This window comes from Lepidochelys kempii, chromosome 13 (genome assembly GCF_965140265.1).
Source record: "Lepidochelys kempii isolate rLepKem1 chromosome 13, rLepKem1.hap2, whole genome shotgun sequence".
Classification (NCBI taxonomy): domain Eukaryota; kingdom Metazoa; phylum Chordata; order Testudines; family Cheloniidae; genus Lepidochelys; species Lepidochelys kempii.
The window spans coordinates 29,296,903-29,320,257 of NC_133268.1; the positions used below are offsets into that span (position 1 = coordinate 29,296,903).

General features: G+C 44.5%; 1 protein-coding gene across 1 annotated transcript in view; it reads left to right on the plus strand.

Moving 5' to 3' along the window:
* The window catches only part of TRPC4AP (transient receptor potential cation channel subfamily C member 4 associated protein), a 70,377-nt gene extending 47,760 nt beyond the window's left edge, over positions 1 to 22,617 (plus strand). The window contains exons 10-19 of the mRNA XM_073309576.1: positions 6,230 to 6,361; positions 6,820 to 6,878; positions 10,858 to 10,959; positions 12,993 to 13,076; positions 13,390 to 13,480; positions 13,990 to 14,130; positions 14,682 to 14,790; positions 15,214 to 15,326; positions 15,575 to 15,781; positions 19,455 to 22,617. Coding sequence (XP_073165677.1) covers positions 6,230 to 6,361; positions 6,820 to 6,878; positions 10,858 to 10,959; positions 12,993 to 13,076; positions 13,390 to 13,480; positions 13,990 to 14,130; positions 14,682 to 14,790; positions 15,214 to 15,326; positions 15,575 to 15,781; positions 19,455 to 19,592 — 1,176 coding nt within the window. The 3' untranslated portion in view covers positions 19,593 to 22,617. The remainder of the gene's footprint in view (positions 1 to 6,229; positions 6,362 to 6,819; positions 6,879 to 10,857; positions 10,960 to 12,992; positions 13,077 to 13,389; positions 13,481 to 13,989; positions 14,131 to 14,681; positions 14,791 to 15,213; positions 15,327 to 15,574; positions 15,782 to 19,454) is intronic.
* Positions 22,618 to 23,355: the final 738 nt, after the last annotated feature.

The window sequence follows — 23,355 nt, forward strand, 5'->3', positions numbered from 1 at the left end:
CTCTACTGGAAATACCTCGCCTGATGCATACCAAGACCGCATTAGCTTTTTTCACGGCCATATCACATTGGCGGCTCATAGTCATCCTATGATCAACCAGTATTCCAAGGTCCTTCTCCTCCTCCATTACTTCTAATTGATGCGTCCCCCGCTTATAACTAAAATTCTTGTTGTTAATCCCTAATGCATGATCACCATTAAATTTCATCCTATTACTCCAGTTTACAAGGTCATCCGGATCTTCCTGTATGATATCCTAGTCTCTCTCTAAATTGGCAATACCTCCCAGCTTTGTATCATCTGCAGACTTTATTAGCACACTCCCACTTTTTGTGCTGAGGTCAGTAATAAAAAGATTAAATAAGATTGGTCCCAAAACTGATCCCTGAGGAACTCCACTGGTGACCTCCCTCCAGCCTGACAGTTCACCTTTCAGTATGACCCGCTGTAGTCTCCCTGTTAACCATTTCCTTATCCACCTTTCAGTTTTCATATTGATCCCCTTCTTTTCCAATTTAACTAATAATTCCCCATGTGGCACGGTATCAAACGCCTTACTGAAATCTAGCTAAATTAGATCCACTGCGTTTCCTTTGTCTAAAAAATCTGTTACTTTCTCAAAGGAGATCAGGTTGGTTTGGCACGATCTACCTTTTATAAAACCATGTTGTATTTTGTCCCATTTACCATTGACCTCAATGTCCTTAACTACTTTCTCCTTCAGAATATTTTCCAAGACCTTGCATACTACAGATGTCAAACTAAGAGGCCTATAATTACCCGGATCACTTCTTTTCCCTTTCTTAAAAATAGGAACTATGTTAGCAATTCTCCAATCGTACGGTACAACCCCTGAGTTTACAGATTCATTAAAAATTCTTGCTAACGGGCTTGCAATTTCATTTGCCAATTCTTTTAATATTCTTGGATGAAGATTATATGGGCCCCCCGATTTAGTCCCATTAAGCTGTTTGAGTTTCGCTTCTACCTCAGATATGGTAATATCTACCTCCATATCCTCATTCCCATTTGTCATGCCCTAAGATCCTCATTAGCCTTATTAAAGACTGAGGCAAAGTATTTGTTTAGATATTGGGCCATGCCTAGATTATCCTTAACCTCCACTCCATCCTCAGTGTTTAGCAGTCCCACTTCTTCTTTCTTTGTTTTCTTCTTATTTATATGGCTATAGAACCTTTTACTTTTGGTTTTAATTCCCTTTGCAAGGTCCAACTCTACTTGACTTTTAGCCTGTCTCACTTTATCCCTACGTGTTCTGACCTCAATAAGGTAGCTTTCCTTGCTGATCCCTCCCATCTTCCACTCCCTGTATGCTTTCTTTTAATCACCTCTCGTAGACCAAGCTGGATGAGCAAGCATCTCAAACTCCTGCCTATGAATTTTTTCCCCTTTCTTGGGTTGCAGGCTTCCGATAGCTTCTGCAGCTTTGACTTAAAGTAATCCCAGGCCTCCTCTGCCTTTTAGATCCATAAGTTCTTCAGTCCAATCCACTTCCCTAACTAATTTCCTTAATTTTTGAAAGTCAGCCCTTTTGAAATCAAAAACCCTAGTTGCAGATTTATTTTTGTTTATCCTTCCGTTCAGTTTGAACTGAATTGGCTCATGATCACTTGAACCAAGATTGTCCCCTACAACCATTTCTTCTGAGGTCCTCACTACTCACCAAAACCAAATCTAAAATCCCCTCTAGTCGGTTCAACAACTACTTGATGAAGCAATCCCTCGGCTATCGCATCTAGGAAAATCTGAGCCCTATTATTACTAGCACTCGTCCTCCAGTCTATATCTGGGAAGTTAATCTCCCATGATCATGCAGTTTCCATTAGTATTTACTTCATTAAAAACATTAAAGAGGGCTCTATCCATATCCAGATCGGACCCCGGCGGTCTATAGCTCACCCCAAGCACTATCCCAGGGGAGGCTCTAGTAGTTTTCTTCCCCAATGTGATTTTTGCTCAGACGGACTCTGTCTTATCCATTCCATCGCTTCTTATTTGTTTATGTTCTGCTTCATCATTGATACACAGTGCTACTCCACCACCTTTGCCTTTATTTCTGTCTTTCCTAAACAGCACAGACCCTTCAACACCCACAGTCCAGCCGTGACGACTGTTCCACCCGGTCTCTGTTCTCCCTAGAATAGCTGGTTTCACCTTCTGCCCCAGTAGCTCTAGTTCCTCCATTTTGTTGCCGAGGCTCCTCGCATTGGTGAACAAACATCTTCATTTTTGCTCTTTGGCCTCGCTCACATTCTGTACCCGATTAGGCCTCAAAATCTGAGCCTCGATTTCCTTAAGCGTCTTCCCCAGCCTAGCATAGTCTCCCTTAATACTTTCCAGCAAGAATCTATCCGTATCATTTGTTCCCACATGAAGGATAATTAGGGGATTCTTTCCTGCTCCCTTTAGGATCCTTTTCAACTTCAGGTCTACATCCCATATCTTAGCACCTGGAAGACAGCACACCCTTCTAGTCTCTGGATCAGCTCCGGTTACAGGCCTGTCTATTCTTCTCAGTAAAGAGTCCCCGATCACATAGACCTGCCTTTTCCTGGTGACGGTGCTATTCTCCAGTCTGTCCCCTGTTCCCTCTGGCTGCAAGTTCTTTCCATTCCTCTTCAACCCATCTTGTATCCTCCTGGGGCTCATATTTGGTGTGGTCTCCATTGACTCTTCCCCTTTTCCTATAGGACTAGCCGCTCTTCTCTTCTTCCTTGCCCTTCCATCTTCAGTGACCACCTGCTGAGCCCCTTCTTCATTTTCCAACTCTACAGACCTGTTCTTGAGCTCTGTTTCTCCTTTACTAGCCCATCTTTTCCTCTGCCTGGTTCTTTTAGTCACATGCTTCCATTGACCACTTTCCTCACCCAGCAGTCTCCCCTCAGAATTCCTCAGTCCTGCTTCCATCTGCAAGTCTGAGCTTTTCCCTTCAGATACCTCGTGTCTTTGCTCCATAATCTACTCAAACCGCCTTCTAAACTCAACCAGACTTTCCACCTCCATCTCCAAACCTCGGATCTTTTTCCTCCATCAGCTCTATCAGACGGCATTTCATGCCGACAAAACTCTTACCAGGTACCCCCTCCAGGATCATTTACATACCACAGCTTCCACATCCAGTCATCCTCATTGTGTCTTCCACGACATGGGTCACTCCCACTGCTGCCTCTGTATCTGCCACCGCCTTCCCACCTAAACCCTGTTAATCTTCTCCTCCAACAGAACTGCCATTGAAACTCCCCTGTTTACAGCTCTCTTTGCTGGCTCCTGGGCCGCTGCAGCTGTCTGTGTTCTCCCTCTGCTGCTTCTGCCATGGTAACCACCATATAGATCAGCAGTTGCCAGGCGGAGGGGATTAAAGGTCATAGGTTTGTGACATCAGTCTTCCAATTCGGGCAACCAAAGATCTTGCGTCTGCAATTCCATGCAGAATTATGCTGTTGTCTCAGGAGGTTACAAAACTCTTTTTGGATCGCTGATTTATGAAAAGAAATGTAAATAGGCATTTAATTTTTCAGCAAGGGAACATTCTGAAAAAACTAAATTCTCCAATACTGAAGCATCTCTCTAGATTCTCTTCTTGGTGACATTGTACACTGTTCAATTCTTCTCTGCAGTGCTAGCAGAGGCTCCGTGACCACACTTCACTGCCCCCTTGGGATGATCACACTCGGATAGAGAAGTGGCTCTTTACTGCATTGGTTGGCTTTTCATGCCCTGTAATTATAACCGCACCCTCAAGTAGTCACTTCACATATTTCTTTAGGTTGTCTTACATGGTTCTACTTAAGTGGTGAAAGATACTCTGCTGCTCTACCTGCCGTTTCTTGGGGAGCCAAGCGGCACACGTTAAGAGGAAGTGTGATGGGGTTTAGCGTAATGAGGAACTGGAAATGGGCATTAAACCATCTGCACAATCTTGAGCAGCAGTGGGAAGATGCCAAAGAGGATTTGTTCTGGCATTCAACTGAACTATATAGCAATAGTTCAAATGGGGTCTCTAGGAGGGACAGTGAAATTAGAAAGCAACCCTTATGGTTTATGGGTGTCATAAGATATAAAGGTTAGCCCCGCTTGGTCTTACAGTTCAGTAGGCTAATATTAAGAAGGCAGGAAAGCATCTAGGGGTGTGTTGGTTGGCACAGGACACAAAGGCACTGAGTATGACAATCTGATTCTTGTTGTTAAAACGGTGAACACTGGTGGAGACAACAGGGAAGCTGCAAGTTCTGCATTTTCACATATAGTTTTTATACATTTTATAGTTCGCCCTGCTGCAGTTATGCCATACTGGCCACTGTGAGGGGCTAGTGCATCCAAAGTAGTTTCTGCAGACAGCTATTGGCAACTGTCTCTGGAAATGATTGGGAGAGTCCCTTGCTCTGTGCAGGAGTCTCTTGGCGTGTGGGAGAATGTGAAGGCGGAGGTGGGGGTAGGTAAAAGGCTGACTGAAATGTTGGACAGAGTGCAAATATAATGTTGGGAGGATTCCACTTTCTGGGACTGCTGAGTTAGACTTCATGTGTGGTTCCAGAAAACTGATGCAGAAACAGGATCCCGCATTCCCTGTTAGGGAAATGTCCTGATTTACTGAGAGATCATGTTAAAATGTGACTGCAGGCCGTCCGTGGATTTCAGTACTATGACTGCTAAACAAAATGCCAGCTATGGAAATGATTGATCCAATTAAAATTAAGAAACCTGCTGCCTGGGTTCATCTAAATGGCTGAACTATTTGAGGAAAGATGGGCTAACACCAACTAAATCATCCCAGCCAGGGCTTTGGCAAGCCAGGCCTTAAAAACCTCTAAGGATGGAGATTCCACCACCTCCCTAGGTAACCCATTCCAGTGCTTCACCCCCCTCCTAGTGAAATAGTGTTTCCTAATATCCAACCTAGACCTCCCCCACTGTAACTTGAGACCATTGCTCCTTGTTCTGTCATCTGCCGTAACTGAGAACAGCCTAGCTCCATCCTCTTTGGAACCCCCCTTCAGGTAGTTGAAGGCTGCTATCAAATCCCCCCTCACTCTTCTCTTCTGCAGACTAAATAAGCTTAGTTCCCTCAGCCTCTCCTCGTAAGCCATGTGCCCCAGCCCCCTAATCATTTTTGTTGCCCTCTGCTGGACTCTCTCCAGTTTGTCCACATCCCTTCTGTAGTGAGGGGACCAAAACTGGATGCAATACTCCAGATGTGGCCTCACCAGAGCCAAATACTCATAAGACTGTCCTAGTCAAGCTTGTGAGTAGAACTCTGACTTGCACCTCATCTGCAGGGGCATTGCTCATTTTAGTCCCAAAGCTCCCTACATTTCACACACACTTGGCCTTCTCTCTCCCCCTCCAAATCACTTACATCAGAAATGGAGAATTCTGAATCTGAGGTATTAATTGAAGTCCTTTCCACAGAAGGAAAAAATCCCACAGCATAAGTTTCCTGCATGACTGACTGACTCCCTCATTCTGGTTTTGTCCCACATCTGGGACTTTTCAGGCAGAGGCATGTTTAAGAGATGATCTGCATTTTCTTTCTTTTTAAAAAAACAAAAACAAAAAAGAACAGGGGGTGGAGTAGGGGAAGCATCAGGAAAAACATGCTGGTTTGGTGACTAACGTTTGTGCTGCTTGTGCATTGCAGGTCAGTTCCCTGCTAGTGCTGCAGGACAACATTCTCCACAGCACCTAGTATCCCATGCTAGGACCCTGGGAAAATGCCACAGGCATTATTTTCATTCCTGCCTGCAAGGAGCCACCCTAGAATCAGTGGCCTGACCTAGGATCAGCAGAAAAGAGACCAGGGAACTGCACTAAAATGTTATAGGAAGAATTTCAGCATACATAAATAGTTGGGTGTCCCTTTACCTTCAGTGTGCTAACTTTCCTCTTCCAGAGTATGCTGTTGCCCCTAGCTCATTCTTCAGAGGAACCTCTATAAATTCAAGCATCAGTTTAGGCTGTCTCTAAAGAAACTGGATCAAATGTTTCTGTTCAGTGGACGTGGACAGAATTAATTCTTGAAGGAGACTGAAGTCTTTCCCTTGGGATTCACCACTTCTTGTATGTGGAGTAAAACCCACATTGTTCAGTAACGCATTTCAGTGTCTCTGCTAACAAGAGATGATGTAGTCATGCCCATCTGTGTTCTAAACTGCCTTTTCCCCTTTGTGAAGGTACCAGACACATTTAACACTTTTCTTTTCTTGTCCAGGTTCACAAAATGATAGCAGAATTCAAATTGATTCCTGGCCTTAATAACCTGTTTGACAAACTGATCTGGAGGAAGCATTCGGCATCAGCCCTTGTTCTGCGTGGGCATAATCAAAATTGTGACTGTAGTCCAGTGAGTACCCTAGTTTCACATTTGGCATGGTAATTTAAATGCTACAGTTATAGAACATTTCCCCCGCCCTTGGAATTGCTGTAGTCCATTGATTTGAGAGCCTTGATACCAGATACGAGGCATTGCTTTATACCTGGAAATCTGGAGGTAAACTTAGCTTTTATTTATTTTATTTTAAATAAACTTAGCTTTATGTTACACTGCACACATCCCGTCACCCTTTTCATTCTCTTCTGTTTTGGGGAACTCATGATGAAGTTCCTTCCTTCCTTCCTTCCCTCCCTCCAATTGCTTGTCACATTCAGGATGTTGTGAATACCTTTTCAGTCTTGAAAGATGTCCAACTCCAGCCTAGTCTGAGATACCTATTTCTTCTCTGCTTATCATTAGTGATGATACTGTAATATGTATAATACATATTTAAAGGGTTTTTTCACTTTTTTTTTTTTTTTTGGTAGGACATTACTTTAAAGATACAGTTTTTGAGGCTTCTTCAAAGTTTTAGTGATCATCATGAGTAAGTATGGAAAAAACAAGCTTACGGTAAATTGTATTTAATAGTGTCTCTTGTTCCCTTTTAACTAAATTATTGAGCACCCCAAATGTGTTTAAATGCTTTGCCCCGAGCTATTGTATTTAAGTGTTCCACTGCTGATATAAAAAGGCTTTTTGGTAAATGAGAAATAGTGTGAAAGTAGGTTTCATGAGTAGTAGGTGGCTCTCCTCCCTCAGAGTGAGTAGTAAGCCAGTGCAGTAGTGTGGCACAAGGGTTTTGCTGCAGGTCTTTTTAGATAGACCTTGATTTTGCTAGGCAACTTGTGATCATTAAGGATCCCATGGAACTCTTCACAAGTGAGGATTTAGTCCTGATAAAACTCAGGCTTGGGGAATTGTATTTAATCTTCCTGTAGCTTAAATTGATAGTGTTTTCAGGAGGGTACATAATGAACAGTTCTATCTCAGGTGCTGTGTATGCAGTTTTTCCTTTCAAAAGGTAGATGAAGGTGTTCTCAATATACTAGTACTTGCTTATTGAATGTCAAAAGTTGAGTGTCTTTCTAAGAGTATGTCTACACTGCAATTAGACAACGTGATTGGCCCGTGCCAGCTGACTCAGGCTTGCGGGCCTTGGGCTAAGGGGCTATTTAATTGCTGTGTGGACATTCAGGCTCGGGTTGGAGCGTGAGCTCTGGGACCCTCCCCCTCAAAGGGTACTAGAGCCCGGGCTGCAGCCAGAACCTGAATATCAACACTGCGATTACACCAGCCCGTGAACCCAAATCAGCTGGCATGGACAGCCGCGGGTTTTTAATTGCAGTGTAGATGTATGGGGGAGCACCCCCATGACCCCAGCCCACACACCCCCAGACCCCTATACGCCATGCCCTGACTCTTGCACCCGCCACATCCCCACTCCCACCCTGATCACCAAACGGAAGTTCCTGAACACGCGCGCACATAACACACGCGCGCCCCTCGCACCAAATGGGAGCTGCCCAGGTAAGCGCTCCACACCCAAACCTCCTGCCCCAACCCTGAGCCCCCTCCCTCATTCTAGCTCCTGGCCAGACCCTGCACTCCAACCCCCAGCCCTGTGCTCAGTGCACTCCCACCCTCATCGCAGTGCAGAGAGAGGAAGAGAGTGGCTAGAACCAGGGAGAAGGTAGGTACCTACTGTATGTGGACAGGGCCAGGACTCGGGGCCGAGCGGCAGCGGGCTGAGCCACTTAGCCCACTGCCAGTCTGGGGTTCTGGCTGCCAGTCCCTTGCCAACTGGGGTCCTGGCCTCAGGCCCCGCTCAGCCCACTGCCAGCCTCGGTGAACGGAACCCCAGGCCAGCAATGGGCTAAGCGGGCCGGCAGCATAAGATCAGCATTTTAATTTAATTTTAAATGAAGCTTCTTAAACATTTTGAAAACCTTGTTTACATACGACAATAGTTCAGTTCTATAATCTATAGATTTATAGACAGAGACCTTCTAAAAAACGTTAAAATGTATGACTGGCACGCGAAACCTTAAAGTGAATAAATGAAGACTTGGCACACCACTTCTGACAGGTTGCCGACCCCTGTTATAGACTAACAGATTATTGGAGCATAAGCTTTTGTGGGTGAATACCCACTTTGTCGGATGCATGGAGTGGAGCAAATTAAGAAGTGTTCTGTTACACTTGCCTTTATCTGATGATTTGTTAATTACATTCTTACACCTTTTCAGCAAACATCCCACTGCATGAAAAATGTCAATCTGTAATTTGTAATTTCCTGAAAATAGGGACTGGGAAAGGAAGTGCTGCCTGGTGTAGAGCTCTAATAAGAACTAATGCGGAAGTGCTTTCTGACAAGGATAAATAAAATGTTCACTTCTAGACACAGACAGTGCAGGTAATTCCCATTTCAAGGAGAAATCTAAATTACACCTATAGCACTGGATTCTGACTGGTTTGTAATGTTTCAGGGGAAAAATTGCAAGGATAGAAAATACCAAAACTATCCTAAGAGCATGCACACGTTGCTCAGAATGAGAAAACATGCATCTCATCTCGAAAGGTCAAAATGGGGTAGATGGAGGGAACCCAGATGCTGTTCTCTTGCACTCTCAGAAGTTTCTCGACTAGACAGTAAATAATGCTCTTACACCAATTCTTATGCTGTAAAAGTGTCACATTTACCTTGAGAGATCTCACACCATGAAAGCTGGGATCTAGATCTGTATCTCAGCCCATCAAAAACTTTCCCTCTGCAGCCACTATTAGCCCAGCAACAACTCCCAGATGGTACAGTAAGTCTCCTCAGATGCTGTCTGTATTAAAGCGATCACTATAAAAACCTCAAGCATGGTTGAAACAAAAATTATAAAGTTAAACATCTAAAAGTTGAACATCTTTAGATCATGAACATTGGAATCCACTGAAACTGAATGGAAAGTGTGGAATCTAAAACAGACATGCTTAAGAAAGTGGATTATTAAAATTAATAGTAAAGTAAAATCTCTGTTAAGGCATGTAAAATGACTGATAAACTTGAGTTACCTGAAAACCTGATGAAAGCAAGAGACTGAAGAGTGCTTGAACTCAGCTGGTACAGGGAGAGAAGACTCAGCTAAATCCCTGAGTTACTGGCTAAGGATTCAGAGAATTCCTTTTTTTAATAGTGAGAGATGTTAGAATTCCGTTGCAGAAACCTGTTGACCTGGAAGGAAACAGAGATACCATGTGGCAACTCCAGCTGATGCTAATCAGCAGGGTTAGGTGTTAAAAGTAATAAGGCATCTGAGGAACAATTTATATTTTGTCTTGGTCCAGCATCTTAAAGTAGGGGAGAATTGCTGGCAGATGCTAAACAATACTTGGAGAGAGATCTCAATCATTACTATAGCCAGTGAAAGGAAGCCTTTTGTAGTCTTGGAAGTCACCTTGACTAACTGGTGGCTGGAATTGGTGTGACCTAGAAAATAGCTAGATAGCCTCCTGGCCTTCATTATCAGGATTATGTTTATAGTTAAAAAATCATTGTTGGCCACTTGCAACTAAAACAGACTAAAATTATGATTTACAGCAAAAGTGAGTGTGTTGCATTTGAAAGAATAGTTCTTGTAATGCATTTCTTTAAAAAAAAAATTCTTTCACAGTGAATATTGTAGAACAGAGTATATAAATGATTTTTGCGTTCTCGAAAATGGGGAATGGGCAATTCAGGTTTATTTGAATGACATTGGAAAAACACTTTCTCTTTTACGTAGTTACTTGGCTAAATATTTTATTGTGTGAGTTCTTTACATTTTTATACCCGTCCCTGTTTTTCTAGTTTGTTTCCTGATGTGTTTTGGTGCTTTCCAGGAGTAGGGTGGGAGCATAGTCAAGTAGATTGTAATCAAGTACTGGAAAAGTTGAGTGCTTTATACAAATTAATGTTACTAGTTAATCTTCATATTATTGGGCAGGTAGTGATAGGCAGCATAGAGACTTTTTGAGGGATTCTTGGAAGGCTGTGCTGTCTGAATTTTCTGAAATCTGTTAAGCTACCATTTATATTTTTGAAAGTTAATATCCTTGCTATTTAATCTGTTGGAAGCTATTATAGGAGATGAAATACCTCTTTTGTAAGAGCTGAAAGGCTATCCTTGTATTGTATCTTTTTTTCTCTAATTTGCTTTTGGATGGTTATGGTATAATAAAAAAGATAAGTGTAAGAAGCCTGGCACTGCTTTTTTAACTATTAGCGACAGGGACTGAATTTCAGGAGGACTGGCAATGTGATAGCATGCACTCTTAGGCAGGGCGACAGCCCAGTAGTGGGCTGCACAAATAAAGGTCTGTTCCCGTCTTTCCAGTTTCACAAATAACTTAGCCACACTGTCTTGTTCAGCTTGGAGTTGCTGGTTGCAGCTGCAGTGTCTATAACTAGCAACATTTTACCTACGTCATGAATTAAGGAGACAAATGGATGTGCCCGGCCTCATTTTCCCTTTTCTCTCTCAATGATTTTTGTTCAGGAACAAGTATCTTCTGCTAAACAGCCAAGAACTTAATGAACTGAGTGCAATCTCCCTCAAAGCCAACATCCCTGAAGTAGATGCAGTCGTCAACACAGACAGGTAGGGAGGAAGCTATAGGTTTTGTAGCCTGCTATTTCAAGCTTTCTTAAACTCTGAAAGTTTGGTAAGTGCTTACACTAGATTTTTTTATTATTTGCTCTGTTTTAAATCCTTCATGAAGCCTCGTTCCTTTAACTTCAACAATAAGTTACATTAGCAAAACCACTAGGAAATTGTGGACATGCAAAGAGATGCATTTTCCATATATCACATGTGAAAGAAGCTAGGTGAAATTGCCACATCAGTATCAAATAGTGTTGCTCTATAAGGCCATTGCACTGCCAGGTGGAGAGCCAGATCTTTCAAAGGAAGAAATAGCTACCCCTATTTTCATGGTAAGGACTAGCTGACTTCTTAAAATGCACTTTATACTCTAAAAAGAGGCTGTGACAATGGCATTATGGAGTTTGACGTTTTGTGTCCATGATCTCTGTTATATGCTTTTCTAACTGCCAGCCTCACAAACTGCGTGTTGTAAATCAAGATGGAATCTTTCTAGCTCATGAATAGCCACCAGTAATATTTTGCAGTTGCGATTTAGGCCTGGCCTACGCACACACATTACACCAATTTAACTAAACTGGTTTCTAAATCAGTTTAGTGAAACAGATGAGAATACCTGCAAAAGGGGTTCGATTTAAGAGGGCTAATAACCAAATTAAGCTAAATTGACACAACACATGTAAACCCATTTGAGTGGCCCCGCAAAGGTGTTCTGTGATACTGATCTAGTTACATCAGTATGACTTCTGAAGACAAGTGCTTGGTAAACAGTTCTCTTCATGTACTCCACAAAAGAATCCAGCTCACTCCCTCTGCAGGGCTCGGAAGAGAAAGCCAACAAACATATTTGAGTCACTAAACCCTACAGCTAATGTTTCAGACCAGGAAGCTGGTGTGAGTGGGAAGGTGCCATTGGCTTTGAAAAGGAATCTCTGGCACACAATGGGATTTCCCAATTCTTAAATGTTGCCAGCTTCCTCGTTAATCTGCCCTTGTTGGTGAGAAACCACCACCGGTGTTGACCAAATCCTCTCTTCCTGAGCACTGCTGCCATTCTGGCCCTGCTTCAGCCATTCAGAGGAAAACACTGCCCTGTGTTGTACGTGTGCTAGAAGGAGGAGGGGTGAGGCCACAGGTAACCTCTTCCATCCTGCGTAATCTGCAGAGCAACCTTCCCTATTTTCTGATGGCACTAGTAAGGGGAGCCAGCTATCCCGCAATCAGTGCCCTCCTTTGTGAAAAGCTCTGTTCTGCAGACTCCAGGCTGCATCCAGCACCTCAGCTGGCCAGTACACAAGCAGTGACCAGCATGGACCAACTGAGCAGCCTATCTTTGTGAACAGTAGAAAAGTGAATCCCCACCCTAAACTATCTTGCCTTACGCCTGGAGGTTGGCTTATGGTCTAAGCACATGGACAGAACCATTCCATTTCCTGCCTTTGTTTTCAGGTGCCACGCCCTTTCCGAATAACGTGATTTTTCTGGCAGTATGTCTGCATAGGTCTCCTGCATAAATACATCTGCCATTTCTGTCAAGGTGCTGTTCATGTTTGTGTGCTTCAGTTTGATGGGTTTTCCCTGTGGAGACTGTTAACTCATTTGGGCCACTGCCTTGGTCTGAATTTCGATACCAAAATGTTGTGCTTGCTGAACCAAACTCTCCCTTCCACAAATGTGCAGTGAGACCCAGCCCCCTCCATTCTCAGAGCTGTCAGGCCTGCTGCTCCCTCTGGTCACAGTGCTCCTGTTTCTTTCCTATTTGGTAACGTTTCAACAAAAATGCTGTTTGAAACTTCCTTGAAAGCCAGTTATGCTGCGGCTCTTGCAGACTGCAGCATCAGAGCTACGTGGTCATCAGTTCTTGTGGGCAATGTGAAATGCTCATGCTTGATGTTGCTGTGTAATACTGGACTCTTCATATTCAGCTTTGTGAGTAGTATCTAGCTTGATCTCCAGAAGTACGCTCTGTAGTGACCTGCTTTTGCCATCCTTCCACGCACATTTGTAATTTTTTTCCCCACATGCTTTAGAAGTCTAGTCTGCGATGGCAAAAGAGGTTTGTTAACCAGGCTACTACAGGTCATGAAGAAGGAACCAGCTGAGTCCTCTTTCAGGTGAGTTCCATTTACACTGGTATATGTTGTTTTTTGGTGGGGTGGGAAGACTTGCTAGTCTTCAGAGTTCATGGCAGCTGAAGTATTTTATTATCCATCATGAGAAGACTTAAAATATTCTGATTTGGTTTCTCTGGTAGTGTGAGTGGAATAGAGTTACTATTCTATGGAATCTCTTTACATCTCTTCACTTTCACGTTGATACTAAATGGACAGGGAAACTCAGTTTAGTCTGAGGTGTATGTAGTAAAGTAACTTTTCCCAATGAGTTATAGCCTTGTTGAATTAGTAGTTGAATTTATATTTGTCTCAGGTTTTGGCAAGCAAGGGCAGTTGAGAGTTTTCTACGAGGTGCCACTTCTTATGCAGACCAGATGTTCCTGCTAAAGAGAGGACTCTTGGAGGTAATAACCTAGATAACTGCTCTGGCACAAATACACTGTAACAAACTTAGCATGAACTGGTGGGCTTAATTTTTAAGAAAATCCAGGAAGCTTAAAAAACAAGTGCTAGAATTCACTGCAGCAATAGGCAGATCTTATACCTAATGCAAGACCTTTTGAGAGGTGTAGCTCTGGTTTCAACATCAAGATGAACTTTTAAGGGGGTGATCAGTAAATCTGTGATTTATAGGAACCTGAAATGTACATGATTATAGTTGCTAGGTTTGGTTCAATCTAACTCTGGGAACTGGTACAGTTACTTACAGTATCCAGATGCTAAGTGATTTATATCTATCTTCAATACTCCACTTGTGGGTGCTATGGAAAAAGTCACCTGATTTACCTACTCTAAAAAGAATGAAATCTGGATAAACTTTTTGAAGCAGTAATTGGATCACAAGCATTTGAATCTGAATTTTCTGGTGACTTAAGCTAAAATGTGGTGGTCACACACTTTCCTTTCTTGCCAGCAAATTCTCTACTGCATTGTTGACAGTGAGTGCAAATCACGGGATGTTCTTCAGAGTTACTTCGATCTGCTGGGAGAACTGATGAAATTCAACATTGATGCTTTCAAGAGGTTCAACAAATATATCAACACAGATGAGAAGGTAAATCTCTTCAAAAAAACAGCCATCCTGCTCTGTGCCAAATACCAGGTGTTGTGCTGTGATGTATATGGGTTAATTTGCCCCTTTCCTTTTTCTGGGCAGGAGCAGAAGCAATTTATAATTTGGGGGTTGAGGGCTCATAGTTACCTCTGAAATGAACAGGGCATCTGTACTTCTGAGCTACTGTTTTAGGTAGTCTACAGACTTGGATGCACAACACCTGTTCAGGATGTGACCTGGCATCACATCTAGCAATGTGGCTAGAGATTTAGTCCTTTAAAACAAAAGCTCAAATTCTTGAGCACACTTTTATGCAGTAACTTTTCCAAAGGCCATTTGTGTGGTCACATAATTGTACTCGTCTCAGGGCCTTGTCTGCAGACCTACCTGCAGTGGGCAGCTAATCCTAATTACTGTTCACGCCATGGGTAATATCCAGTTTGTTAATCACATACAATGCTCTCAAAGTGTATGAAACTCTGCTCCACAAGTGCCTATCAGTATAAAGTATATAGCTTTTGCAAACATAGCACTAAAATGTCTGTCTTTAGTTTCAGATCTTTTTGAATCAGATCAACAGTTCACTGGTTGACTCAAACATGTTGGTTCGCTGCATTACATTGTCCCTGGACCGATTTGAGAACCAGTCTGATATTAAAGGTAAAGGAAGACTTGGCATTTCTTTGAGAGATTGTGATCAGGCTTTAAAATCCTTAGCAGGAGTGTGTCTCTCAGATGCATGACTTGGCCCATGTGCTTACTGGGTGTGAGCACCAGTTCTTTTTCCTGTGCTGCCCATGTTGTCAGCTGGAATGGCCTTCAGTTGCAGACCACCCGGCAGTAAAAGAACATTGTGGCTGAAGACAATCCGTCCTCAGGACAGCCATCTTTTTCAACCAGAAGTCTCCCTTGTCTCTGTTCGGAGAGAAGCACAACCTGTCTGCAGCTCTGAATACAACGGCTAGTCTTGCATTAGGTTCAAGAATGACTGTCTTCCCCTTACATCCAGTTTTTAAGAATGACGGTTTCATTCTTTTGTATCTAAACTCTGCAAACCTAATAATCTGGTTTTCTTCCCTATAGTTGCAGAAGTCTTGTCCGAGTGCCGCCTGTTATCATACATGTCTCAGATGTCCATGAGAATGTCCTTCCTTTTCCGCCTCATTAATATTATTCATGTACAGACACTCACACAGGTAAAGAGCTGACATTAAAATATGATCACCGTAATCTTCATTACGTGTATTAATGGGTTTGGGGGTCTGACTTCTTTTCGAGACATGCTTTTTTTTTTTTTTTTTTTTTTTTTTACTGTGCAGTAGGCATTAGAAGCATTTCTCTTGGATAGGTTTGGACCCTAAATGAATTCTGTGTGTTCATTTCATGGAATACTTGATCTCTGCATTTTTCTGTAACTTGATTTACCATGTCTCCTTTATTTTAGGAAAATGTCAGTTGTTTGAACACAAGCTTAGTTATCTTAATGCTGGCCCGAAGGAAAGACAAGCTACCCTTCTACCTGCACACACTGCAAGAGATGGAATACACGGAAAAATATCCAGGGTTCATCCTGAACAACTTTCATAGTCTCCTGCGATTCTGGCAACAGCATTACCTCAACAAGGACAAGGACAGCACCTGCTTAGAAAATGTATGTGTTCGATCTCCTACTGCCCTAGGGGAGAACCATGGTAGTCTTAGTGGCCCAGCCTGCACAAATGGAGAAATGAGAAGTTTTGAGGGAAATAAGGAAATGGAACTTCCTAAAGTGCTTTTATAGTGTCTTAGCAATCCAGTGCCAGGGTGCACATGATCAGAAGAGCGTGAGGCAACTGTAGGGCTTGGATCTGTTCAATCCTCTCATCAGATCAGAGGTGGCAAAGACCTCTGAGGCACTCTGGCCAGGTTCCTGAGGAGGCAGTGCAGAATTGTTCCCTAGAAAGTGTACTGTTCCAGAGCTGTGCCATAAGTGTCCCAAGCAATGGGCTTCTACCACTTACCCCTCCCCAAGGAGTGTGTATGAGGAGCTATTATGCCATTTTCATAGATTTCAATATCCGGAAGCTTTTCATGCTATTCAGCCCAGCTTTTCCCTAACTTATGCTAATGCACCTGTCTGTCCCATATGGTCATGCTTCCCCCACAGATACCCAAGCGATTCAAATACAGGTCTTGAGCTTTCACTCTAACACAGCCCTTCCTGCTCGTTAATCTGTTGATGGTGCTGTTCTCTTAAATCCCTCTAACTTGTCAATATCTCAGTGTTAGAATATTAACCCGTGTAATTCTAACACTAAAAGGAAATGATGCTCATCTTCGGTGGCTTATAAGTCCTGATCAGTTAACAGTCTAAATGGAACTCTTCCTTGCCCCTTTGTATCTGTACCAGGTAACGTACCCTGGCTGGAGAAACAGCTGAATTGTCCTGTGCACCTTGGTGGCAGTAGTCATTGGTAGCTTGGACAGTATGAAGGGAATAGCCCCATCTCAATAGCTTTACTTACAGAAAATCCTGTCTTAATTGGATCAAATGCCGGGTAGGTTCAACCACTTTAGGTGTCCAAAGTCTTCCTGATATTTAGTCTAATATTAAATTAAGCCTTAATTTTCCTTGTCCTCAGTTTTTCCATTTGTCTCATGTTAGCTTCCCCGCCCCTTTGTACGACAGCTCACTTCTCAACCTCCATGCCATCTATGTCATTTATATTCTTCCTAAGCACTATGAACCTGGTCCAATAAGAGATCCCCTCCCCCACCTCATCTGTGTCCTAACACACATGCATGAGGGGGCTGAATTAGGGTTACCCAGGGAACCCTTCCAAACCTGAGTGCTTGATCTAGCAGTCTTTATGTTCTTTTCCCATGGTTTGTATAATATATATAATACTAATTCACTTCCAGTATTGATGGTATAATATTTACATATAATCCATGTTAATGAATGTTTGCATAGGTAAAGGACACTTATTTCTTAATTATTTTTATAGTAGTGAGTTGGCTGTTGCATCTAGCCACTGAAGTGCCAGGGATGGGTGCAAGGAGCCAGAAAGAATCTGGGTCAGCAGCCTGCAACATGCTGCTGTGTTGGTTTCCCTACAAAATCCATCAGGGTTGGTTTCTGTACATTAACTCCATTCCCAAGTCCCCTCCCAAACAGCTGTTATCCTAGGAGCAGGCTAGCAAGCTTGTGTAATAGCCTGTGTTCCTTACGTGAGACCACTAAGGCCATGTGCCTGGGCTGGGAGGGGGCATAGCTAGAAGGGCCTGGGATGGTGAGGCACTTGACCTCCACAAAATGAAAGCGGGAGAGTCAGTGGAAGGATGCGGCGATGGGCAGGAGTGGAGTTTATGCTGCATGCAAGGTGCAGACTTGTGATTTCTTTGAGAAGTTTCTGATCTTTTCTTCTGCTTGGCATTCCTTGTTGGACTTGAGTGACAAGCGAAAACCAATCTTCGAGCCTGTAGATTACTGGGTGCACAAGGGAGCTCTTTGCAATGCACAGGCACTGCATTGTCTTATCTCTTTGTGCAGTTAATACCCAATGACGTCTTCTCATTGTGTGCCTCATTCTCTTGTTAGAGATGCTAGCACGTCTCTGAAACTGCCATAGCAAATCGCGCTCTGCCATTGTTGTGTTCTGCTTCAGCGTGGCACATGGCTGTCAGTCCATCCTGTCTCTTGAAACTGACCTGCTGGCATGCCTGGTCCCTCTCATGTAGGCACCAGCTGAGAGCCGTCTACATGAGAAAACGGTATTGTCTGCCATAACCGCTGCGTTGCTCTCTTGGCGCCTGGTCTGCCGTGTGAAGGAACTGACTGTTCTCTGACGTTAATGAAAACGTGCACCGAAGCCGGTGCCTGCGCTTTGCATACGCAGCTGTTCAGCTAGAGGGTGACTTTGTCTCAGCTCCACTTGGGCCTGGGCTTGAACCATATAACTGGTTATCACCACAGGGTAGCCGGCTACAAGCTTCCTGGCTCAGATACCACAGTGGCGCCTGCTTATTGCCGGAGACCAGGCATGTGAACAAAAACGGAGTTCTTAGGATTGGTCCTGCTTGCTGTGTAAGGGAAGCCATGTGCTCCACTGTGCGCATGGCTGCATAATCGTCACGTCCTTGGCAGAAGCAGTGCCCCCCCCCGTGCCCTCCCCTGGCTTGCTCTCTGCATGAGGGGACAGTGCCATTACCTCCCTGCACCCAGTCCTGCGTGGCTTTCCTGTGTGGGCCGAGTTGGAGCACCCTCTTACACCTCTGCCTCATGCCCACCTACCCTGCTGCGGACCTGCCAGGGAGTGGGAGTGGAGCTGAGCCACAGCAGGGGCAGGTGCCTGCTACCCCATTGTGAGCGAACAGGACCTAGGAGACAGGACCATGCTTGGGACCTTAGAGTGCTGGGGCCATATGTCGGCTGCTCCTGCAGCCTGGAAGAGTCCTGTCACCTTGTTCTGTGACACAGGTTCCATGCATTGCATGCAGCTCTACAGCCTGTCGCATGGAGACCTCTCACTTAGGCGGTAACCCCTCTGTCCTGTCCAATTCATCTTCGCCCCATGACGCCCACTACCAGTCCTGCACACCCGGAGCTAGCCGCTGGGCTCACTCTGGCCCTATGTTTTTTCAGCCCGCCCACCTACACCTGGACTAGAAGGTGCACTGCTGGCCTGCTAGAGTTTAGTAGGGTAGGTTCATCTCAGTGGGTCTCTCCATTGAGAGCACGCTCTGTAGGGATCCCTACTCCGCACCTTAATGCCTCCTCCTGCAGTAGGTCTGTGGCAGTGGAGATGGCTCCCCTTGCCATCCATCTCTCAGTGCAGCGCTACTGGGACTATTGCACCTCTCCCCTTTCCTTGGCTGGATCACCTCTACCATTGTCTGGCTGGAGGAGGAGAAGTTGGTTCTGTTTATAAATATCCTCTCAGCTGTGGGACAAGAAGAAAGGAAGAGCCCTGTGGTTTGGGGTGCTATAAAAAAGGAACTGCTTCCAATATTAATCTATTTTACAGAGACTCATTGGTGCAGGCTGGCTTCCGTACATACGCACATCGTCTGGTTTGTGCGGGATGCATTCCCGTCGTGTGGGGTAGCTTTCCTAAAGCCGAGCGGGATTAATGGTAAACTGACGGTTCCGATGCTGGCCTGATGAGCAAATCAGACCCGAGTGTAAGATGGCTTTCAGGCTTCTCTCTGCTTGGTGCACAGGAGGAGGGAGATCTGGTTCATGTTCGTAGCTCATACTATGGGGGCAACTCAGGTTCACGCTAATGAACTTCAGGGTTATTTGCAGCCTGTCACCTAATTAGACTTTCTCTCTCTCTCCACAGAGTTCATGTATTAGTTTTACCTACTGGAAAGAGACTGTATCTATACTGCTTAGTCCCGACCAGGCATCACCCTGTGCCATAGTTAGCTATATTGACGAAGCGTACATGGACGTTGACAGAGATTTTACTGAGGAGTGATTCGTCAGACTGGCTTCAAATGGACAGCGCTTGGAGGGTATCTGGCAGATGGTGGATTTTCAGGGATACGTTGCGTGTTGCGCGCGCGCGTGTGTGTGTGTGTGTTTAGGCTTGGAACCATGGATGTTACTGCTTTGTTAAAGACTCTTCCCCCACCTCTGATCTCTGAAGGACAGGACTTCGTAAGCTATCTGGGTGACATTCAGGGACGGAGCTTCCAGTTGTTTGGGGATAAAAATAATCCCCTGCAAAAACTAGCCTTTTTTCTGGCTCCCCCAGTGCAGTGTGGCTAGACAAGGATACTCCACATTAGTTGTGGCTTCTCCTTGTGGTCACCCGAATTAGCACGTTAAAAAGCACAGCAAAGGCCCCAGGCCATCCGAACCAAGGTCAGACAGGCCAAACGCATGCAGATGCCCCCCACGCATCTACTAGGAGCAAGCAATCTTTTCAGGGTTGGGTGTGTCGGGGTGTGGGGATGAGGGTGGGTTAGACTGTGTGTGGTTTTGAATTTCTGGATGCTGTAGCTCTGTTCACCTTTTTACCATCCACTTTTGGATTGTTTGGTGATAAATCTGTTTAGCCCACATCTGTCTGTGCTGCTCCATTAGGAGGTAACCTCTGCTCCTGCTCTGCCCAGCGGCTCCTTCCTGTCGGAAGGTGTTGTTCAGTGCTGCAGAGAGCAGCAACCTTTCAGTGAGGGGGAAATTGCAGTCCGGGGCCTAGACTTGACCAGGCATTAATAGATTAAAATGTACTGATTTTTAAACTTGTGGCTTGTCCCTTCTTGGGTTACTAATCTGGTTTTAAAATTGCCTTCAGGAGCACTGCTTTTGCTGCAAGGTTCTCCGCTCTTGAACACGGCGAGTGCTAACCAGCTGTGCCTGGAAACCTAACACCGGAGTTTAAGCTTGCAGTCTTCAATACCTTAAATCAACATACCAACATTAATTTCGAAGTGCAATATTGGCTTGGAGATGTCAGGTTTTTCCTAGAGTTGTTGTTTTAATCAGAGTAACAGTGCTAGATGCTGGGAATAAAAGACCTTTGATCAAAATAATTTTGTAAAGTATGTTTTAAAAAAACAAGTTTGGCAAAAATCTGACTGCTTCGCTTAACTTTGCCTGAGCTTGCGATTCCTAATCAACAGCATCAGACCACGTTGTTCAAAGGCCGGATGCTGGATGTGGCCTGAGATTTCTTGGAATGAAATAAGTCAGTGCAGTGCCGAAGCATCGTTGAGCCACTGCATTTAAAGCAAATCTCATGCCTCTGTGGCTTACGTTGAGACCCATTTTCCTATTCTTCCCCCAAACTTTACCTGTGAATTTTAATTATTTAGGTTTTAAGTTTACACTAATATTTGGTAGCTCAGACAGTTAATGGGAAACATCCTTCAAACATATTGCAGTGAGTGCACGTGAGAGTATCTCTGACCTGCAGCGTCCTCCCCTTCTGTGACCAGTACCACCTCCCCCAAGACTTTATCTGCAGCCAGGAGGAAGGGAGAGCAACTACTGTGTAGCCAGTCTGGGCACAGACACACAATGGTTGTCTGAATGTGTAGGACCTTTGCCAGCAAAGGGAATACAAATCTTTGGATCCCTGAAGCAGGGGTTGAATGTGCAGGGCGGATGTTTAGCCCCTGAGATTAGATTGTACCGTCTGAAAAACTTGATTCTGAAGAGCGTTGACCTGTTTGTAATTGGAGTCGCCTTTGAAATGGCTATGCTGTTAGAACTGAGTGAATGTTGCAATGCCCAGGCTAGTCTTAAACCACACTTCAGTGTCCGCCCTGGGCAGTTCACATTCAGACTGACTGGTAAAACAGAGAGTGAGGAGCAAGGGGCAAACAAGTTCCAAAACTGCTGAGCCAGTGCATCCAACTGGAGCTTTAACCGAGTTTATAAGGAGCTATTAATGTCTTCCCCTGAGGGATTTCCTTCCCCTAGGGAGATTTTTTTTTTAAACACACAGCTCCAGCAGATGCCATTCCTCCAAAACGAGGCGACCCATTGGGAGAACCTTTTGCCATGACAGCTGCAACTCTCCATCAGCTTTCCCGCAGGAGCAAATTTCTTTTCCATCTGTCCTTTTATTTTTTGTTTTTTTTCTTGGGATATTTGTGGGTTTGGTGAATCTTTGCTTATTCTTAACTGTAATAGATGTACACTTAAAATAAATGCTTCAAATGAAAAGGCTTTTAAGTTACAAGAATGCCTTTTCCCTAATCTAGCTAATTGTTGCATCCAAAGATTGATGCTATAAATCTGCAGAGAATATATTTTATTCTTAACTTGATCTGTGTATTTCTGGAATTTACAGGTAGGGGCCAAGCTGTGTTTGCCCTTGTTTTAGACATCCCCCTCTTCATGTATTTTAGCAGCTCCAGGGACTGATCTTGGAGCCAGGGCTCTTTTATCACGTGGTTCTGATTGAACTGGCTTGGTTCGGACAGGTGCACAGGAAGCAATTTCTTCTCCCACGAAGGAGCTGATCTGGCCTCCCTGGAAGGAAGGTTCTGTCTGACTTATGTGAAGGGACAGAGGATCCTTCATAAACTGAACGTTTCTAACAATTTTTTAGCTTTGTTTTAAGGCATTAAATAGGTTGAGGTTAAAGCTCACACTCACGCTCTCTTGGCTTCCATAGAACTCTTCGTTCACATTAGCCGCTCATATAAACCTACCCTGCAAGTGGCCAGAGGTGGCTCGGTCGTTCATTCTTACTGTGGTAGCAACCTCTTGTCAATGAAGATGTCTCAGAGGAATGGTGCGAGGGCAGGAATGTTAATGTGATGGACCAGAGAGCTTGCTGCTGCTCTGCTGTCATTAGTGTGGTTTTCAGCAGCTCAAGTGATGGACTGTTGGGGGCGGCGGTGGGATCCCAGCTGGTTAATGTTCCTGGAATTCTGCACTATCCCAAATGCATTGCTGAGGTTTTTGCTGCCCAGATTATTGCCAATTTACTAACTGCAAACAAGCGTATTAAATGGAAACTATTAAAGAACTCTATTTTAAAAGAAGTGTGTGGAGAGATGTCTTTCTTTATAGGGGTCTTGCCTACTGTGGCGATAGGATCTATGCCTCATCCCTGCTTGAGTGCAGCGCTCCCTTTTATGTTGCAGTTCTCTCCAAATGCCTATGGGCTCGCTGGCATTCTGCTCGCTCTGGTGGTCGTCCCTGCCTTGGGTGCTCTCTCAGCTGAAGTCTAAACTCCTGCTGGATGGTGGGTGAGTGCTTCAGATTTTAACACGTTTGACCAGATCCTAACCTCAGTTTGGCTCGTCCCCCTGCACAGTTTGGCTGTGCACAAGTTCTCTAAACCAGGTCTGAACAGTCTGCATGCAGTTCAGCGTACCCCATTTCTGAACCACTGGTGAGCAGGGCCTTATGCAGTGACTGTACTTGTATAGAGCACCATAAACCTGCCCACTGCCTTGCACACATGCAAGGGCCAGGGTGATGACCCCAAAAAGGTCACTGTCTAAACTGCCAACGGCTGTGAACAGGAGAAAGGGCTTCTGAGCAATGGCTGTCATGGAAAGTTTCCTGCCACAGCGGCCAGGTGGGTGCTGGGAGAGGCTGAGCAAAGATGGGGGTAAGTAAGGCCAGCTGTTAGGTGAGTCCTGAGGAGCGGGAGGCTGCCTCACACATAGGGAAAGGAGGACTGTTCCAGGCACGGGGGGGCATGAAAACTGGCTGAGCCTAGCAGGGCTATTCTGTTGTTTCTCCTGGGTTTTAAATGCCTTTGAGTGCTGCCT